This window comes from Rhododendron vialii, chromosome 12a, assembly GCF_030253575.1.
Source record: "Rhododendron vialii isolate Sample 1 chromosome 12a, ASM3025357v1".
In the NCBI taxonomy this organism is placed as follows: Eukaryota; Viridiplantae; Streptophyta; class Magnoliopsida; order Ericales; family Ericaceae; genus Rhododendron; species Rhododendron vialii.
The window spans coordinates 6,791,712-6,810,130 of NC_080568.1; the positions used below are offsets into that span (position 1 = coordinate 6,791,712).

The window sequence follows — 18,419 nt, forward strand, 5'->3', positions numbered from 1 at the left end:
ACTAAAAAAAACCCAGACGCCCAAGGTCTTTAAAGGAAAGGCGTGTTGCATGACCACGCATTTCGTTAACAAGTCCGAAAGCGTGATACATAAACACGCGGTTGTATTATTCTTAACTTTCGAATCTAGGTTTAGCCATAATCTGACGAACGTGAAAGCGTGTTCTAAAAGCACGGTTTACTAATTATGACTAGCTGATTTATTATTAATTAACCCCTAGTTTTTAGTAATTTTTTTTGGTGCCCATTCTTTAAACCTAATTGATTTATGGGCCACGTCATTGGAGTTAGAGCGGGTCGTTATTGGCGTCGAATGGGGGATCAAATGAAGGACAAAAAAGAGACGTTTGAGAGGATTTTGTGACGTTTAAACCCTGATGCCTGTGAACCGTTATTCTGAATTATAAACACATGAAAATGGCTATCTATTTTTTTTATATTTAGAGCCCGTTTCAGAACACTTTCTTAAAAAATAAGTACTTATTTCATATTTTCAAACTAAAAAATAATGTAATTGAAAAATAATTTTTTGATTTTTTTTGCACAGTATTAAAGATCTCAATGAAATCTTTCAAACAAAATCCATATTGCATATTTTTAGATTTCAATAAGCTCATTATTTTTGAGCTTGAAATTGACTTTTTAAAAAATAATTACTTATTTCACGATCCGGAACTGGGCCTCATACTGTATGTAGGGATGTGGACACATACTGTAGTTGAAAAACATCAATTGAAACTCAAAACGTACATCTACATCATCAAGAAGTCAAATCGAAAATCTATTTCCCAAATATTTCATTCTCCTATCCTAATGTCCTTTCAAAATAATACATTCATGTCTTCAGATTCATGTGTTTAAAAAATTATTATGATCTTCTGTTTGAAATATATGTAGACGGGATAACAAAATATTTGAGAAGAATTTAATCCGAAATCACAAGCCGTGATCTGCCCCATGCTGAATATTATTTCGCTATATTTCAAATAAAAATCTCAAAGCTTTTACACCCTAAGACCGAAACAATTGGATCAACGGTCGCATAACACCATTTTGTGACGATACCATTCTGTGATGACCTCAAGTTTGAACTTATGTAGTACCATATCGATACTCAAAAGTAATTATTTATTCCACTCCATCCCAATTTATTTATCCCGTTTTAGACTTTTGTATGTCCCAATTTGTTTATCCATATGGATAAAATTTCTTTTTTTATCCTTACTTTAATTAAAAAAAATTGAAAGGGTAAATGTTAGAAAGTAAAATACTTTTAAGTATATAATAATTATACACTCTAAATAAATTGAATTCCCCAACATTGGTCAAATAAATTGGGACTGAAAAAGTATTACCAAAGTCACCATCATCCCACCTTTGGAAAGAAGAGAAAAGATGAGACTTCTAGACTTGCTTTAATAACAAGGAGCCCAAATCATTATCGAACTGAGAAGAATTTTGAGGATTGAGCTGATTTTTTTTTTTTAAATTTGGTCCCACGATCAAAATATCCAGATTTTGAGGATTGAGCTGATATATTTTTTTTTAAATTTGGTCCCACGATCAAAATATCCAGATTAGTTTACGTGCGCTTTGATTATTCTCTTCTCCGATTCCATCAAAGATAGACCATTCACGCCGAAACTAAAAAACGCACAGAAATTTTATCCTTGCGGCATTGACTCCAAAAATTTGTTAAATTTTGAACTCGGGGATGTCTAAATTTACGGTTCCATCTGTCAACGAGTAATAGAACAGCTTGATGCGTGTGGATGACTCTTTTGGCCAGCTGGCTATACTGACTTTTTGGCGACTCCACAACCAATCATTGGATACAACAAAACACGTACACCTCAACCAATTAGGCACCGCCACCGCACGATTCTTTCCGACCATTGCCAAAGTACAGTAGCAGAAATTTCACGCCCACGTTCCAAGCAACGACCTCGTCCCCCACCACCACCACCAACCCCCGTGTTTTTTAAGTCACTGATAAGAGAAAATCTTTTTAACGGAGGAGCTGTGAATAATTGATTACGAAGTTAATCGTGATTGTTCAAAAATATTTTCAATGGTTCAGATGTTAATGAAATATTTTTGAGAAAAAGTTAAACTTTCATTAAAATTCAAATTTTTCAAAATACTTTTAGACAGTCACGATTGGTTGCTGCTGTAAAGTACTTATTTATGGCAGAACCGTGAATAAGTTTCTCTTCACGAAAAAATCATTTGAGAAAAAGCATCTTTGTTTTGTTTACTTGGAATTGGAAATAGTGGTTCTTCGTAAAATGAGTTGGCTCCGTTACGCTCTTAGTCGCGTAATTATTCAAAATTATTCAAAATGTCATGTGTTCACACTTTCAGTTCTTGTATTGCACTCACACTTTCAATCCTCGATCTTTCAAATTTTAGTAGTTTCGAATGTGTTTCAAAGACGCTTCCACACTCGCACATGCAAATTATATGACTCAGGTTACGCGTAAAGATACGTGTGAAGTGTGAACATGTTTATCTCTGGTTAAGAGCTTTCTCCATAGATTGATGCCTGAATTTGATTTTAAATCAATTAAGTCAGTTCAATACTTATTTTTTGAATTAAAGATGATATATTGTGAAAGAATGATCTGTCTTGTAATGCAAAAAATAAGAACTTTAGCCGGCCCCGTTCTGCTAAGGTTCTTATTTTGTGAATACTTATTTATCGCTTTACGAGATATGTAATTCTCTCATAATACATTATTTTTAATTTATAAAATAAGTACTTATTTTTATTAATAGAACGGAGCATATGTGTAAAATAAAATAGGTTTTGAAATTGGAGCTAGGGGTGTTCTAGTTTCTCCAAAAAATATTTTTTGAAAAAGAAGATAATTTCAAGCTTAAAAATTATGCGTTTACGCAAATAAATTTTTTACCAATATGAATCTTGTTATGGTGCAAAAAAGTCAAAAAAACTATTTTTATTTTTAATATATTTAATTTTAAAAATTTTAAAAAAAACTTTTAAAAAAGAAGGTAAACTGAAACACCCTCTTTAACACATGCCCCTCGACCCCATTAAGGCTTTGCCGCTGCCTTCTTCTAGAGTTTCTCGTTAGTTGTTATCAATCAAGATCAGGATGATAAATGAGAGTTAGGGCATCCGCATCAGCCTCTATAAATTTTAGACCAAATTACATCTTAAAAACTCACTTTATTACTTTAGCTACTCACTTTTCAAAAGTTTATTGCATCAAACTCTTTACTCTCACTCTCTACTCAATTAAATATTAATAAAATTGTCCCCACGGATGAATAGTGCCGGATTGGAAACAAATAAAAGGAGTGGGTGAGACAAAGTAAATTAACATAAAAACCTTTAATGGATGAACAGTGCCTCTCTTAAGATAAAGAGGAACTATTGCAAAACTAAAACTTTGGCAAGTGGTCCCTACTAGTAAAGAGGCTGATGTGAGGGTGTTTCTTCCATTTTGCTCGTTAAAATAAAGTTCATGGTAGTTTAGCTACTCTAGTGTGGATGCTCTTACGACATCTCCAATGGACTCGCTAAAAAGTGATGCTATATTATACTCTCTTATCTTCTTAACGAATATTCTAGTTATTAATTTCCTTAAAATAGTACTCATACATTTTCTATTAATATTTCTTTTCATATTTTCACGAAAAACGTAATAATACATGTAGACTCGCATATATTAAACAATCTATTTAAATTCTGACTTCGCCACTAACAGGAAGTCACCTTTCACCTGACCTTACTTATGTTTCCAAGCCTCGTCCCTTGTTCTTTATTTTTTCTCACTATCAATCACAGTGTTGACTTCGTCACAAATAATTCTCTTAATATAATTTCTGCTCTAGTTCACACAATGAATGTGATCATAAAAATTTTCAAACTTTCTCAACCTTAATACAAGCGTGTGCGCAAATATGCGTGTAAGGGCAAGTTTGACCAGAATTAATTTTTTTCACATACTGTTCATGTCATCAATTTTTAATGACACCACATTTAACTTTTGGTCAAGATTCTCATAATCGATCATTCGTGTAGACAAGTATAAAAACACGAACAGAAGTTTAAAAAACCTTCAAATAAGACTACAAATAAAGACCGCTCGACTTTAGAGAACTCTTTCTTTCGTTTAGTCATAAACTCTTATATTTTAGATTTTTATCGTCGACACAAATAATTAATTCAAAATCTTCAACAGATACGTAACAAACATTTAACAAAATTACTGTAACTAACATCCTAGTTTAGGCCAAAATGTCCTCCCTAATATAAAAAGTCTGTGTGTTGGCAGACCTTTTGATATTTAATTTAACCATCACAGGCACATAATGAGAATTTAATCCCTTAAATAAATTTAAAATCATAAACCAAATTAAAGCCACTTGGGGTTCGTAATCACCACGAATGACACAAGCACAATGACAAGTGGTCAACACGAATATGACTTTTATGGGGACCCCAACTTTACCAGCTGGTGTATTAAACAATGGGCATACCTTAAATAATTGAGATAATTAGGTACATATCAATTTATAACATAATTAATGATATAGTAGTAGAAAATTAAGGAAGGATATATTCCCTCCTGCCTAATAGCGGCGCGTGCGATACACGTCTCGAACGTGCAGTAAATAAAGCAAGAAGAGGTCTTCCCACAATCTCATTGGAGTCGCCTCCCCTCCGGTTTTCTTACCTCCAGTCTACCGTCCAGTTTGTATTTTGTGGACCCATTTTGGGGCCATGTTAATAATTGGAACCGTTCATTATGTAGAAGTTATCGAGATGAGTCACCATACCAAAAATCATGTTCATTGAATTTGTATTGATACCTGTTCGAAACATATTTATTTGATAAAAATAGTGTTGGGCACACTAGATAGGAACCCGCCCAACACAAAGCCTGTGTTTCAAACAGATATCAATACAAATCCGATGGACTTTATTTTTGGTATGGTGGCACTTCTTGACAAGTTCTACGTGATGAATGGTTCCGATTATTAATGTGAACCCGAAATGAGCCCACAAGTTACAAACTGGACAGTAGACAGGAGGGAAAAAACACATAAACGGTCACTTTTCTCCTCAGTACAAATCACACCTAGGCTCTAACCAACTTTAATGCCCTGTTTTCTTTGTTTCTGAAAAAACAGAATTTTTCAAAAGATTCCTTGTAGATTATTTTTACTTTTAATCATTTCTCTCTTCATCTCTCTCTACTTATTATACCTACTATTTTTTCAAAATATAATCCAAACACTTACTCGAGTCCAAGCTCGTACGAATTTCTTAAGGTTATGTTTGACTTGATGGAATCAACGTTAGAATAAAATGGTCATTCTCATGTTTGGTTCACCATTAAATGATGGAATGATCATTCAAATGATATCAATTATATCTTAGTAAAGGAATTGTTATTCCACTAAAAAACTAAGGAATTGTCATTCATTTTTTTTGTCACACCAAAATTAGTAGTACCACTCCAAGATTCACTATTGGCACATCGAAAATTACTATTGTCAGTCCAAAAATTACTATTTCCACTATAAAAATTATTATTTCTACTCCTAAAATTACTATTGTCGCACCAAAATTTACTATTACCATACTATTCTGTTATAGATGAGAATGATTATTCCTAAGTAAACCATACTTGGGAATTGAGAGACTATTCCAATCTCATTTCCTCCGATTCTATTCCAATCTCAAATTTATTTCATTGTCAATTCCATTTCATTGAATCAAATATAACCTAAAAGTTTGTTTCTTCGTTGCTCCATCATCCATACTGTTGAGAAAAGGGTAATCTCTTGCATGCATTTTGAATTCAACAATGCTACGGGTATGGTGTTCGTACACAAATGTCTAAAACCGTACAATGTACGTGAATTCTACATGATAAATATGGGGCGCCCCCGATCACTGGACGATCCCAAACACCGCTGTATCCCAATCTTTACAACTATGTCCTTAGCTGTTTTTGTTTTTTCAAAAAATGCTACAACCATGCCTAGTGTGTGTGGAGCCCACGCCCTTATGTGTGTGAATATAAATAGGTGTGTCATTGGGGGTGGTTCTATACTCTTTTTTTTTTGATAACCGGATGTCCGAGCTAGTTTGCTCACACCTTGACTAATTTCGGGGCTTTGAAGGTAACGACCAGGCATAAGCTCCAGTGGCCCAAATGGTTAAAATGATTCACTTTCTGCTTTCGTGAGAATAGAACATGTGACCTCATGGAAGAGCAGTTATTGTTTTTTTGCAACCACGAAATTGAGAGTCTGTCCGCACAGACATTTCATACGCAGATTTTTTTGTGGGGCCCATTACGGGTTCCACACAAATGATCCGAGCCGTTTATTAAATGTAAAATATTTTTCCAAGGGTCCCCACAAAAAATAAGCTCAATTCGATACTTATAAGTACTCAATCCAATCATTTAACTTTTCATTATCTTAAAATCTCAATGAAAAGTTAGATGATTGGATCGAGAACTCATAGGTCTCCGATTGAACCGATTTTTCACAGGAGCCTTTGAAAAAATATTTATATTTAATGAACGAATTAGATCATTTGTGTGTAACCCATGGTTGCCCCCAAAAAAATCTGTGCATAATTTGTGCACTTTTGTCTATGGGTAGCAGCTTTCTAAACAACCGTGTTATTTGCACATATATTTTTGTGGGGCCCATATCGAGATCCCATAAATGATCCGAACTGCTTAGAATTTGTAGGGCAAAATAGAATGATTCGTTCTATGATTTCTGAGAAAGCTCTTACCGATATCCGTTGGAGCTGATTTTTTACAGAAACCTTCCAAAAAAATATTTTAAAAAAGATGAAGGATTCGGATCATTTTGTAAAATCTTGATATGTACCCTATAAAAATATTTATATAAGATATGTGCAAAAATATATGTAAAATATATGTGTGAGAATCATTACTGCTCTCAAAACGAAACCAGCAGTGAAGTCTCTGCTCTTAAGGGTACAAACTGTAATTCGTCCTCCTAAAATAACGGTCACTTTTAACCCTCTACCTGTAATCCCCACGCGCCATCCACTGACGTGCACCCAAAAAGTGAAGTCGGTGGGACTGCTTGCGAGGCTGGAGGAGGCCTAACTTAAAAAACCAGCCCACCACCACCGCAAACACCGGTCCCTATCTCTCTCTCTCTCTCTCTCCTCATTCTATCTCTCTACAACCCCGAATAACACAGTCCAGAAGAACCTCCGAAAGAGTACTCGCTCACATGCAATGGACTGCTCCTCCCGACACCACCACCAGATCTGACCCAACTCCCAGGCCAAGACCCACCCCGGGGAAAATGGATTCAGACCAGCGGCGGAAGCGAAAGCGCCTCGTCACCAGACCAATCTACCGCTACTTTTTCTCCGTAAGACCCCTGCTCCTCTGCCTCGCATTCGTTTCCTTCCTCTACTTCCTCTCCCACCGAATCCCCGTGAATCCGTCGGCGTTCAAGCCGATTCTGGTGGTCTCTTCCCTCCCCTTGCTCTCCTCGTCCCAAATCAGCTCGTTCCGGCACTACCGTGCCAGGAAGCTGCTGGCGAACTCGTTGAGGATCGAGGATCGAGTCCTGTTCCCCGATCACGTGTTGTTGCTCGTGTCCAATTTGAAGAAACGAGACGGATTGGAATGCGTTTATTTTGAAAATGGAAGCAATTCTGATGAGAGATGGAAATTAGGAGGGAAATTAGGGACGAATGTTTTGTCAGTAGACGAGTACGGTGGGTTCCAATCGGTTGTGAGGTGTCCTATCCCGCCTCTGAATTATTCCGCGGCGGTGGGTTTAGAGAGAGGAGGGAGAAAGGTTTCGGGGAGAAATAATGGAGTTGTTCATTCGTGGGAGACGCTAGCGTACGCTGCGGAATTGGATGGGGCGACAGCGGTGGTGTTCGTGAAGGGGCTGAATCACCGGCAGGATAGGGAGTCGGACCCGGCCCAATTCGGGTGCCACTGGGAGAGAGAAGGAAGGTATGCGGGTCGTTCGAAAGCAGTCGCGGTTGCTCAGGAAGTGGTGAGGTGTTTGGTGCCGAAGAGGATAGGGTTGATGAGGCCGGGTAAGGCCGAGGCGATTCGGGTGACGATTGGAGTGAACCCTAGTTTGTTGCCTAGGAGCGTAGTAGGGTTGAACCCGGCTAAGGCCGAGGGGATTCGGGTCAGGGTTGGGGTGAACCCTAGTTTGCGCGCTAGGGGTAGTAGTGACCATGTTCTTGTTCCATCTGTCGCGAAGGTTATTGTTTCTAATAATGTGGCGGATGAGGGAGAGAAGAGGAGGAGGGGGGATTTTTCGAAGTACAAGCTTTGTGTATGCACAATGGTGTGGAACCAAGCTCCTTCGCTTCGCGAGTGGATTATGTACCATGCTTGGCTTGGTGTCGAAAAGTGGTTCATTTATGACAACAATAGCGACGACAAGATAAAAGACGTGATTGAACAGCTTGAACTTGAGGACTACAATGTTAGTCGCCACGTTTGGCCTTGGATCAAGACTCAAGAAGCGGGGTTCTCACACTGCGCTTTAAAAGCTAGAGATGAATGCAACTGGGTTGGATTCATGGATGTAGATGAGTTTTTCTACTTCCCATTTCCCACCCAGAAGCAGAGATCAAAGAAGTACCGTTTCCACGGTCAAAACTCCCTTCGAAATTTAGTCATGAATATTTCGTCAACCTCACCGAGAATCGCGGAAATCAGAACGGCGTGCCACAGTTTTGGGCCATCCGGACTGAACTCACCTCCTTCAAAGGGCGTTACGGTTGGGTACACTTGTCGACTTCAAAGCCCTGAGAGACACAAATCGATTGTGCGTCCTGATGCACTCGACAAAACCCTTCTAAATGTAGTGCATCACTTCCACTTGAGGAAAGGATTTAGATACCTGAATTTGCCACAGGGCGCGGCTGTGATTAACCACTACAAATATCAAGTTTGGGAGTCTTTCAGAGCCAAGTTTTTCAGAAGGGTTGCTACCTATGTGGCTGATTGGCAAGAGAATCAAAACGAAGGGTCTAGGGATAGAGCACCGGGGTTGGGGACAGAGGCGATCGAACCGGCTAATTGGCATTTGCAGTTCTGTGAGGTTTGGGATACGGGTATGAGGGACTTTGTTTTTGCTAATTTTGCGGATTCTTCAACTGGGTTGTTGCCATGGGAGAGGAATCCGCTGCAAAAGATGATGTAAAAATGTTACTCACACTGTCACACACGATCATTCTTTGTTTTCATTTCTTCACTTTTTTGTATGTGATTCTTACTTTTGTAGGCATGAGAAGTAGAAGAATTGATAGATGAGCTACAGAGTTGATGAGTATAGATTTGTATTTCTTTTAGAAGAAGTTGACGAGATTGTATTTTTTTTTTCCCCTAGTGCTTATAAATTGATTTGTTGACCCATAGTCCTTCACATTTTTCTTGTTCAATTACTAGCTGCTATAGCATTTTATCTCCTATTTTTATTGGCCAGTTTATTTGACCGGATATTAGCATCGGTTGGGCTCTCTATACTCAAAGTGACCACATATTCGGTATCTAGCAAACAACTTTGGTTGAGATCAAACATTTGTCAGATGAATTCCAGCGAATGATTTAATTGAACTTGGCTCGATTACTAAACGAGTTGAGTCGAGTTGAGCCTTAATGAGCTGCTCTACTCATGAGCAGCTCGGTTCATTTACTACCTTGAGGAGAATTTAGGTATGAAATGACATTTTAGCTGCGATATACTATGGAAAGAACTACAATACTCAAAACTCTTTGCATTTCTGTGAATGTTGACAGTTTAGCACAAGTCCACTTCTACAGTGACATAAAGAAAGATATTCCAATCTCGAGTGCATGAGAGAGACTTTCTGAGTGCAACTAGTCAATGGCCTGTGTACGTACGAGTTTCCTGCGGGCCATTGCAACATAATGAAAAAAAATCAGTTAATCTCGAGGACAAAACATCAAAATCAACTTTGCATGAGTGTCAAAGAGAGTATATTCCCCATGTATACCTTATATAATTCAGAATATGGTGCCAGTAGCGCTGGAAACGAATTGAACTGCTCGCAAACATCTCGAGACTAATTGAACTGCTCACAAACATCTCGAGACTAAGCTCATTAAGGCTTGGCTCGGCGAGTAATCGAGCAGAACTTGAGTTTTAGGCTTGTGTAGTAAACGAGTTGAGCTCAACATCCTAAAGCTCGATTAGGCTTGCAAAAGCTCAACTCATTGTATAGGCTTGACTCGACTAAAGAGGCTCGTTAAATAAATTAATCAGGCTAGGCTTGTTAAGGGCTCGGCTTGTTTACAAACAAGTCGATCTCGAGCTCAAGTTTTAGGCTCAGTCAGTAAACAAACCAAGCTCAAACACTACAAAGCTCGGCTCAGCTTGCTTGCACCCCCTAGTTGCCAGAGATGAAAGTTCTTTATCGGCGTGAAAGTTCTACTAGTTAAGGGCCATAAGAAAAATCCGAGATGAATGCCCGGAATTGGGAACTTGGGAGGAATCATTCTTGTCTCTCTTTCTTACCTTTGAACTTGATCATCTTTTACTGATCTCTCTCGAACTCCTATGCTGTCGATGGCGTAAACCGGCAACAAGGGACTATTTAAAGTCATTCTGAGGAGATGGATTTACTGGATTGGAAGAGGCTTGGCAAAGAGGTGACGGAATATAGGTCGGAGGAACCGGACACACGAGAGAGAGAGAGAGAGAGAGAGAGAGAGAGAGAGAGAGAGAGAGAGAGAGAGAGAGAGAGAGGATCCGGTCATGTAGAGTTGGGGAGAAGGGGACAACTAGAGCTCAAAGCGTTTCCAACTGCAGAGTTTAGAGCTCAATGCGAAAACATCAATCTCAGATTACGTCATTTTCTAAGTTTAAATGCTGAGCCCGGGGCCATAACCGAGTGTTTGAGAGATTGAAATCAGATGGTTGTCGGCACACAGTAGAGGCATAACTGAGGCACGATGTCTACATAATTGCGTCAATTCATGGATGAAACCCGTCCTCTAGATTTCAGCACACATCAACACATTGTCCGCCAAAATATTGACGAAACACACACACACACACACACAAAAGCTCAATGTCTTCCGATACTTCACACACAAACCGAAAGCAAATTACAATGAAAAATAAAATCGAATAAAGACTGAGGCTTTAGCCCAGTGCTAGAATACTCAGAGGCTTTTCAATTCAAGTTATAATGCAGAGATCTCATGCAGTAACAAATCCCGCGATTCGCACTAAATGAATTAACTCAAAAGACAGATGAACAAAAAAGCAAGAGTCTAGACAAAGCAATAAAACGGTCAGAAAGCTAGAATTAAAAGAGAGAGTTCATAAAATTCTGCCTGGGAAAAAAATTAGTATACCGTTCATTTCTCTACAGTAATGCAAGCTTTGCAGTGGTTCCTAACGGCATTAAAACCATGATTAAACAATCATAATTCACATCTCTCACTAATAAGAACAAAGGCACCCTAAAAGCAAGAAATCACTTATCCAACTATAAAAGATAGCAATATGGTTAGAGCATCTCTAGCGGTTTGAGCTGATTTTTGGAAGCCAAACCTATTTTTGGATTGCTACTGTGTGATTTTGCTTAGCTTTGGCAAAATGGCTCCTATGGTACCAAAGCTACTACTACTTTTTTTTGGACAACTTGATTTGTAGCCGTTGGATCACTCCCACATCACAACCATAGGATCACTCCCCATCCCAGCCAATGGATAAAAATGGCCAGAGCCATTTCCCGGGCAAAGAAATCGCCAAGCCATTTTTTTGGCTCCTGCTTTGGCCTGCCATTGGAGAGGTGCGAAGTAGCCTTGAAGCCATTTTTTGGCTTTGGCCGGAGGTTTGGCATGCCATTGGAGATGCTCAAATGCTTAGAATGAGATGCATAACAAAAATTTGCATACAAAAGCTGAATTTAATGCCCCAAAAGGTCCCTGATTCTATGTGCAAAGGTGGTCAGAGCAAACTACTCCCATGAAGTATAATCTTCCCTACAACTACAGATCCAACTGCTTGAATGGTACTCGCACAAACAGCTGGCCATGTAGGGTAACCACAGTAGAGGACTGATGGGGATCAATCCTGGAAGGTAGCCAGGTAGGCTCACAACCTCAAATAAAACTCAAAAGTCCATTATCATCTAAAGTAGGATTGAGCAGTCTCAAGCTTGCATGCACGAATTGTTGAATTAAAAAGTCAATGGATATCCAAAGTCGAAAATCGAATCCAATCTGTTTTTCAGTCTCAAGGGGAGGAGGGGAGGGGGGCATAATTGCTTGAGAAATCAAACAACTTTATACTGCTCAGGAACCAGCATATTATACTGCTCAGGCAGAAGCCCAGGAACCAGCATATTATACTGCTCAGAGAGTGGTACAAGATAAACATACAGTTCTCTGCACATTGATTTTTTACCCAATCAGCAGAGGGGCCAATATCCTTTTTTTTGAACGGCGAAAAAGAAATTTTATTAACCTTTGAAAATGAAACAAAGATTAATAGGACAGGGAGAGAATGAAAACTCCAATCCGAGACCCAAACCCATAATTGGCAATCAACAACCATTGTGTCAGACCAGCTGAAAAATCAGATAAATACCATCAATAAGTAAGTTGATGGGCAAACGAATATAAAAATTATTGTCCTCCATTACAAACAATTTATGTACTTCAACAGAACATGGAAACATTTATCAAAGAAGGTGTGTATTTTATTATCAAAAAAATAAAAACATTAAGAAAGGTACAGAAATGGAAACGTTAAGAAGGAATTCCTCTCAAAGTTTGTGCATTTCTTAAAAAAAAATTGAAAACTCTAAGAAGGAATTACTCTTTGCAATTTTCTGCTTTTAGATGGAAAAGAAAGGGACAGAAATGGAGCCATTACCATCTAAAAGGGCCTCACGACAAGGCATTAGCATTTCAACAAGCAACAATGACAAGTCCACGGTCTTAGAACTTAAAGTGACATCTGGCAATTTATCCTCAATCCTCATAGATCAGCTATAAATTATTATAGGGGCCAACGAAACCAACAGAAAGCAAGATAATTGAGATGGAGAATCTTAAAGCAAAATACAAGACGTCATCCAGTAAACTGCATTAGCCTCAAATGATTCAAAACACAAGGAAACCAAAATTCATAGTCAAACGCAATTTTTAAGATAGAGAGTATAGATCTTAACTTAGCCTTGATGCTTTCAGGCGTCCAGCTTTGACAGCTCGTTCAACAAGGGATAGCCTTTCCCACTTTAGCAAACCTGAAGCATCAATTTTTTATCAAGGAAGAATCAATGGGCCTCATATTGCATGGTAACTTGCAGATTTAGCTGAGAGAATATACCAATGCTTTTAAGCTGCTTTTCACCCCTGGGAGTAGAATTTGAGTTTTTGTCCTAAACAAAAGTGGAGTCTAACGTCATTGAAGGAAGAAAACAAAAGCCATAAGTGAGGGCTTTTTAGTTGGCAGGGAAGGAGCCAGGGGTAAGGAAAATGAAAGAACCAACCAAAGAGATGAAGTTGCAAACCACAAACCTTTATAAGTGGGTACCCAACCTCACCATTCCCAAGAAGACGCTGAGAGGCCAACCCTGCATAGCCTGAGCCGCAGCATCTATTCTTGCCCTACCTGGTCCTGAAGCTTGATGCATGCCAGGCTGCTAAAAGTAGTTTTTACCGGCAAGAAGGTATGCACTAAAAACACGCAAGTACAACAACAGAGATTCAAGAGATTTTAGCATGAAAAACACAATCATGACTATCACCAAGCTGGATCAGGAACACAAGCGTTATGCATGGACATCCAGAAACTTGGCTAGCATAACAGTTTCCACACCATCACATGTATCGTGCATGGCGCATATGACCAGGAACAGCTCATTCCTTTTACCCTTGGAGCAAATAGGGTAAATATAAGTAAGCATCTGGACGCTGAATGAAATATGGCAAGCAATTAACATTGACTAAAGGGGAAAATGCAAAAAATACGTTCTACCCCATTGCGGTTTGGCTTTGAAGCACTTAACCTCCTTGACATTGAAAAATATCCAATGCCCGATGGTTTGGGCCTCTCCGTACCTTACCTCCCTATCGTCACTAAATCTGTCTAAAGACTCTAAACTGACGGAAATTTGCCACTTTTATTTTGAGGCTTGGCAAAAAAAATAGCGGCAAAGTCAAGAAACGACAATTGTGCACTCACCATCATCTCCTTCCCCTAATCAGCCTGAAAACCCCCAACCCTAACCCTAACCCTAATCCCACCCATCTTCTCCATCACCCCTAGCCCCAGCTCTCACCCCCCCCCCCCATCCCAATTGCCACCCAATGAAGCGCTGACACTTCATCTTAGCAATGGTATCTGTTCAATTTCAATGAACTCATCGGGAACGCAGAAAGGGCATTTGTCCTGTATCAAAACACGTATTTGAACATTGTTTTTTTGCACTTGCAGGCTCGGTAAAAGAAGCATCAGTGATTCATATTCCACTAATGCCTGCAAAAAATATAACAGTGACTCCAAAAAATGAAGCAGCAGCAAATGGATGCTCCCCGAAAAACACCTGTACAAAATGTCAAGGCCAATTGACCCCAAAGAGATGTGCAAAAATATTCTCAAATTTACTAAAGGATCACATTATACTCCTCCTGATCAACTATAGAGATCAGACAAATATCGATCTCTATCACTTGAAATATTTTAACCTCAAAAGGTAGCTTGTACTTAAGCAGAAGGCGTTTCTTCACTCCAAAATATATTACCGAGAACTTCATGAGTTCTCTTCTTCTAGCTATCAAAAGAAGGTCACACATTTTTATTGATAGCCTCGTGTTCATGAGATGAGAACTTACGTATTAAGGTTGAAATGATGTTTCCATGGCGTGATTTAAAATGTTAAGGTAGAGCTAAAATAAAAGATAACTTCCCTGAAAGACCAAAATCAATCACACTTACTTGCGAAGTACGGATTCCGACTCTAAAATGAAACCACATGCTACAAGAAGCTTTGTACGCAATTTACCAGATTGAATGCAAGCAAGAAAGGTTCAGAATGCAATAAGACTCATTTCAAACAACTATTAATTTGGACAACTTAAATAAAGGAAACATGAATGAAATTGAAAGCTCATAGCCCATCATAGAAAATTGCTGGAGGAGGGAAAGCCATGAAGCAAGTTAGAGAATTAGACAAGAGCTCACAATATCTACAACTGGAGAATAAAACTCAGAACAATTTCTCTGAGCTTTTCTTCCCAAAGATAGCCTCCCAAACAAGCGGCAAAAACGGCCCTTTCTTATCCAAATACTCTCTCACAAGTTTCTCATCGAAGTAAAACCCTTTCTGTGTCAATGCTCTGATTACGCTCTGAGCTTCTTCTAAACCCTTTTCCCGGCAAAAGGCATCGACCAAACCCGTAAAGGTAGCCAAGTTGGGCGAGTGACCAGCATCCAGCATTTCCACACAAATCTCTACCGCATCCTCCAATCTCTCTCCTTTACAGAGCCCCCGAATCAACACCGCGTAACTGAACGCGTTAGGGGAAATCCCGTTGCTCTTCATTTTCCCGAAAATCCTCTTAGCATCGTCGAGTTTCTGGGCCTTGCAGAAACCTTCCACCACGGCCGTGTATATCACCACTTCCGGGATAGTGCCCTTCTCGCGCATCAGGCTGAAAAGCTTCATGGCCTCCTGGACTAGCCCGTCCTTGCAGAGGCCATCGAGCATTGCCACGGCATTGGGAATGAGACCGGTCTCCTTCAACTTCTTGAAGATCTCGTCTGCATCCGGGGGAGGTGGCAACTTTTCATCTGCTGCTGCTGCTTTCATCTCTCCTCCTCCCTCTTCCTTTTCGACGCTTGCTGGAAGCTGCTTCTCCCCTTTATCAAACCCCAGCTTGAACTTATCAAGAAAATCATGGCCCTGCTTCTCGCCCTCAAATGCAGATGATTTTGGTTGCGAATACCGGGGATATCCCTGCCTCGTGTTTTCCCACTTGTCGCCCCTGTCAACGCCAAACTTATCAAGAAAATCGCGGCCCTGATTCTCGCCTGCGAAACCAGATGGTTTTGGTTGCGAAAATCGAGGGTATTGCTGCTGCTTCTTGGTGTTTTCCTCCTTGTCGCTGCTGTCATCGCCGAACTTATCGAATCGGAAAAGTTCACTGCTAGTGCCGGTTGTTGATCTCTCGTATCCCCCGAGGCGGGGGCCATGGCTTCCCCGGGATGGGAGATTTTGATCAGATTGATAGATGGGTTTCTCCGCCCGCAACGGCCGGTTGGGTATGGGTTCCGGAGGGGTTCGACGGTCCCTGTTGGGCAACATTCTCTGGCAATCCTCGTACTCATGGACGCGGCTATCATTTTTGCCCGTGACCGAAGGCTTGTTTTCCGATGCGGTCCTAAAGAATCGCGCTCCTCGACCGCCGCCACCGCAATCGATGTCGGTGGAGGTGAAGGAACGTAACTTGGTCGAGAAGGGCGGCAACGCTGCTGAGCAATCGCTGGAAAGGGATCTGTATAAGATGAGATTAGAGTATCTCAGCCTACGGGAAGCTGCCATCATGATGATGAACAACGAATCTGCACTGATTCTTCCCCCGTATCTGGAGAGTAAGCAGCGGTACGGAACGAAAATTCTAGGGTTTTGTGAAGGGTTTTGGCCGGGAAGAGAGAGAGAGAGAGAGAGAGAGAGAGGCGTGACTGGGTTTGAGCACGAGAGAGGGTTTTTTTCTGGGTGATTTCGATTCGGTTCGGGTGAAATTTTCGAACATCGATTTATTTCGGTTTAAATATTTCCAGGATCGATTCTGATTGAAATTGAGTTTGGTTTGAGATGGAATCGGTCCGGTCGAAAATTTTGGTATGCCCGAAATATAAAATTTTTATTTAGTTTAAAGTATATATATTGAAAATATATATGTAAAATATATAAAATATATAGTCGGTCTGTTTGGTCCAGATATATTGAAAATATATATACAAAATATATAGTCGGTCGGTCCGGTCCGGCAAAAATTCTAGGAAACCGAGACCGAACCAATTTCCGTTTGGTCCGGAAAAGACCCGGCCTTACCCCGACCAAAAACCAAACCGATCATTAGTTTTTTCGGATTTTTTCAATCCGTCACTCTGTCGATTTTTGTAACACCCTTAATTTCAAGTAGGGTTCCACTAAGCAAAAAGTGAAAAAAAAAAGAAGAGTTTTATCCTTATTCAATTTTTTTTTCGTGTTTGTAAATTTTGTACCAAATTTTTATAAATTATTGATTCGTCTCGATAAAAGAAATTGAAAAACCCAAAAAATTTTACTTTTACCCAAACATTTAGGAAATATCCACCCGTAACCAATCCTTTCCGTTAACGATAGAAGTAGCTACAGTACATTTTTTCTTTTTGAACATAGTTCACTTCGTCACTCTTAAGGCAACAAAGCCAAAACAGAGAAAGCCAGTAAGCCACCAATCGGCCACAAAGCAAAATCAGAAGGAAAAAAAAAAAAAGTACAAAGAGACTCGGCGTGCTAGAAACCCAGTTCAAGGGAAAAACCTAAGGCCATAGAAGCGACACCACAAGCTACTTTGTTAGTTATGTGACGCACCAATCCGAATGAGATATCTCCCATCAACGCAAATTTTCAAATATCCGCATCTAGACTAACCCATCCGAATGAGACATCTCCCATCAACGCAAATTCCTGAACATCCGCATCTAGACTAACCCATCCGAATGAAATATCTCCCATCAATGCAAATTCCCGAACATCCGCATCTAGAGCATCCACTTCCCACAGAGGCACTAATAATTCAGAGGCGCTAGAACAATGGCTTGCTGATTATCTGCCTCAATCTCCACTCCTTTAATACCCAGAGCCAAAATCATCACACATGCCTCTCAGATAGATTGTTGTTGTTGTTGTTGATGCCTCTCAGATAGATTGTAACTTACCTTTAATAAGACTTGAAAAAACCTTTGGCAGATTTTACCAAGCCGTCCATCATCTTTCCATTCCAATCTCTAAGCACCGCAACCAACTTCCCATCATTACGATTAGGGATAATTGCAACATTCTTAAGACCCGTAGCTAAGCTGGAACATGTCCCTTGTTGTCTATGCCTTCGGCTTCTGGCTTTAAGACAAGACTAGTCCCTTTCTCACAGTTCATCTTGAAATTACTAAGGTCCAGAGCCCTCGAATTAGATTCTGTAGAGTTTAGAAATTGTATATGTTGCAACACTATTTTAGATTTGTTCAATCGCTTCAATACTAGAAGGGTATAGTAAAAAATTTACTTTTACCCAAATATTTTGATAAAAAACCACATTTTAGCAGAAAAAATTGACTTTTTCTATTTAAAAGTGGTTATTTTTCAAAATATTTGGATAA

At 39.6% G+C, this 18,419-nt stretch overlaps 2 protein-coding genes across 2 annotated transcripts; one reads left to right on the forward strand and one right to left on the reverse strand.

Moving 5' to 3' along the window:
- Positions 1 to 7,133: 7,133 nt before the first annotated feature.
- LOC131310334 (glycosyltransferase family 92 protein RCOM_0530710) lies at positions 7,134 to 9,429 on the forward strand. Its single transcript, XM_058337298.1, has one exon. The coding sequence runs from the start codon at positions 7,263 to 7,265 to the stop codon at positions 9,213 to 9,215; it is 1,953 nt and encodes a 650-aa protein (XP_058193281.1). The 5' UTR covers positions 7,134 to 7,262; the 3' UTR covers positions 9,216 to 9,429.
- A 1,890-nt stretch (positions 9,430 to 11,319) lies between these two features.
- LOC131310335 (pentatricopeptide repeat-containing protein At4g38150) lies at positions 11,320 to 16,792 on the reverse strand. Its single transcript, XM_058337299.1, has 5 exons — positions 15,237 to 16,792; positions 13,571 to 13,692; positions 13,380 to 13,448; positions 13,222 to 13,296; positions 11,320 to 12,147 (listed from the first exon to the last, which is right to left on the reverse strand). The coding sequence occupies exon 1, from the start codon at positions 16,597 to 16,599 to the stop codon at positions 15,262 to 15,264; it is 1,338 nt and encodes a 445-aa protein (XP_058193282.1). The 5' UTR covers positions 16,600 to 16,792; the 3' UTR covers positions 11,320 to 12,147; positions 13,222 to 13,296; positions 13,380 to 13,448; positions 13,571 to 13,692; positions 15,237 to 15,261.
- Positions 16,793 to 18,419: the final 1,627 nt, after the last annotated feature.

Excerpts from the sequence above, each read along its gene's own strand:
- LOC131310334 (XM_058337298.1), top strand. The coding sequence starts at position 7,263 with ATGCAATGGACTGCTCCTCCCGACACCACCACCAGATCTGACCCAACT.
- LOC131310335 (XM_058337299.1), bottom strand. The coding sequence starts at position 16,599 with ATGATGGCAGCTTCCCGTAGGCTGAGATACTCTAATCTCATCTTATAC.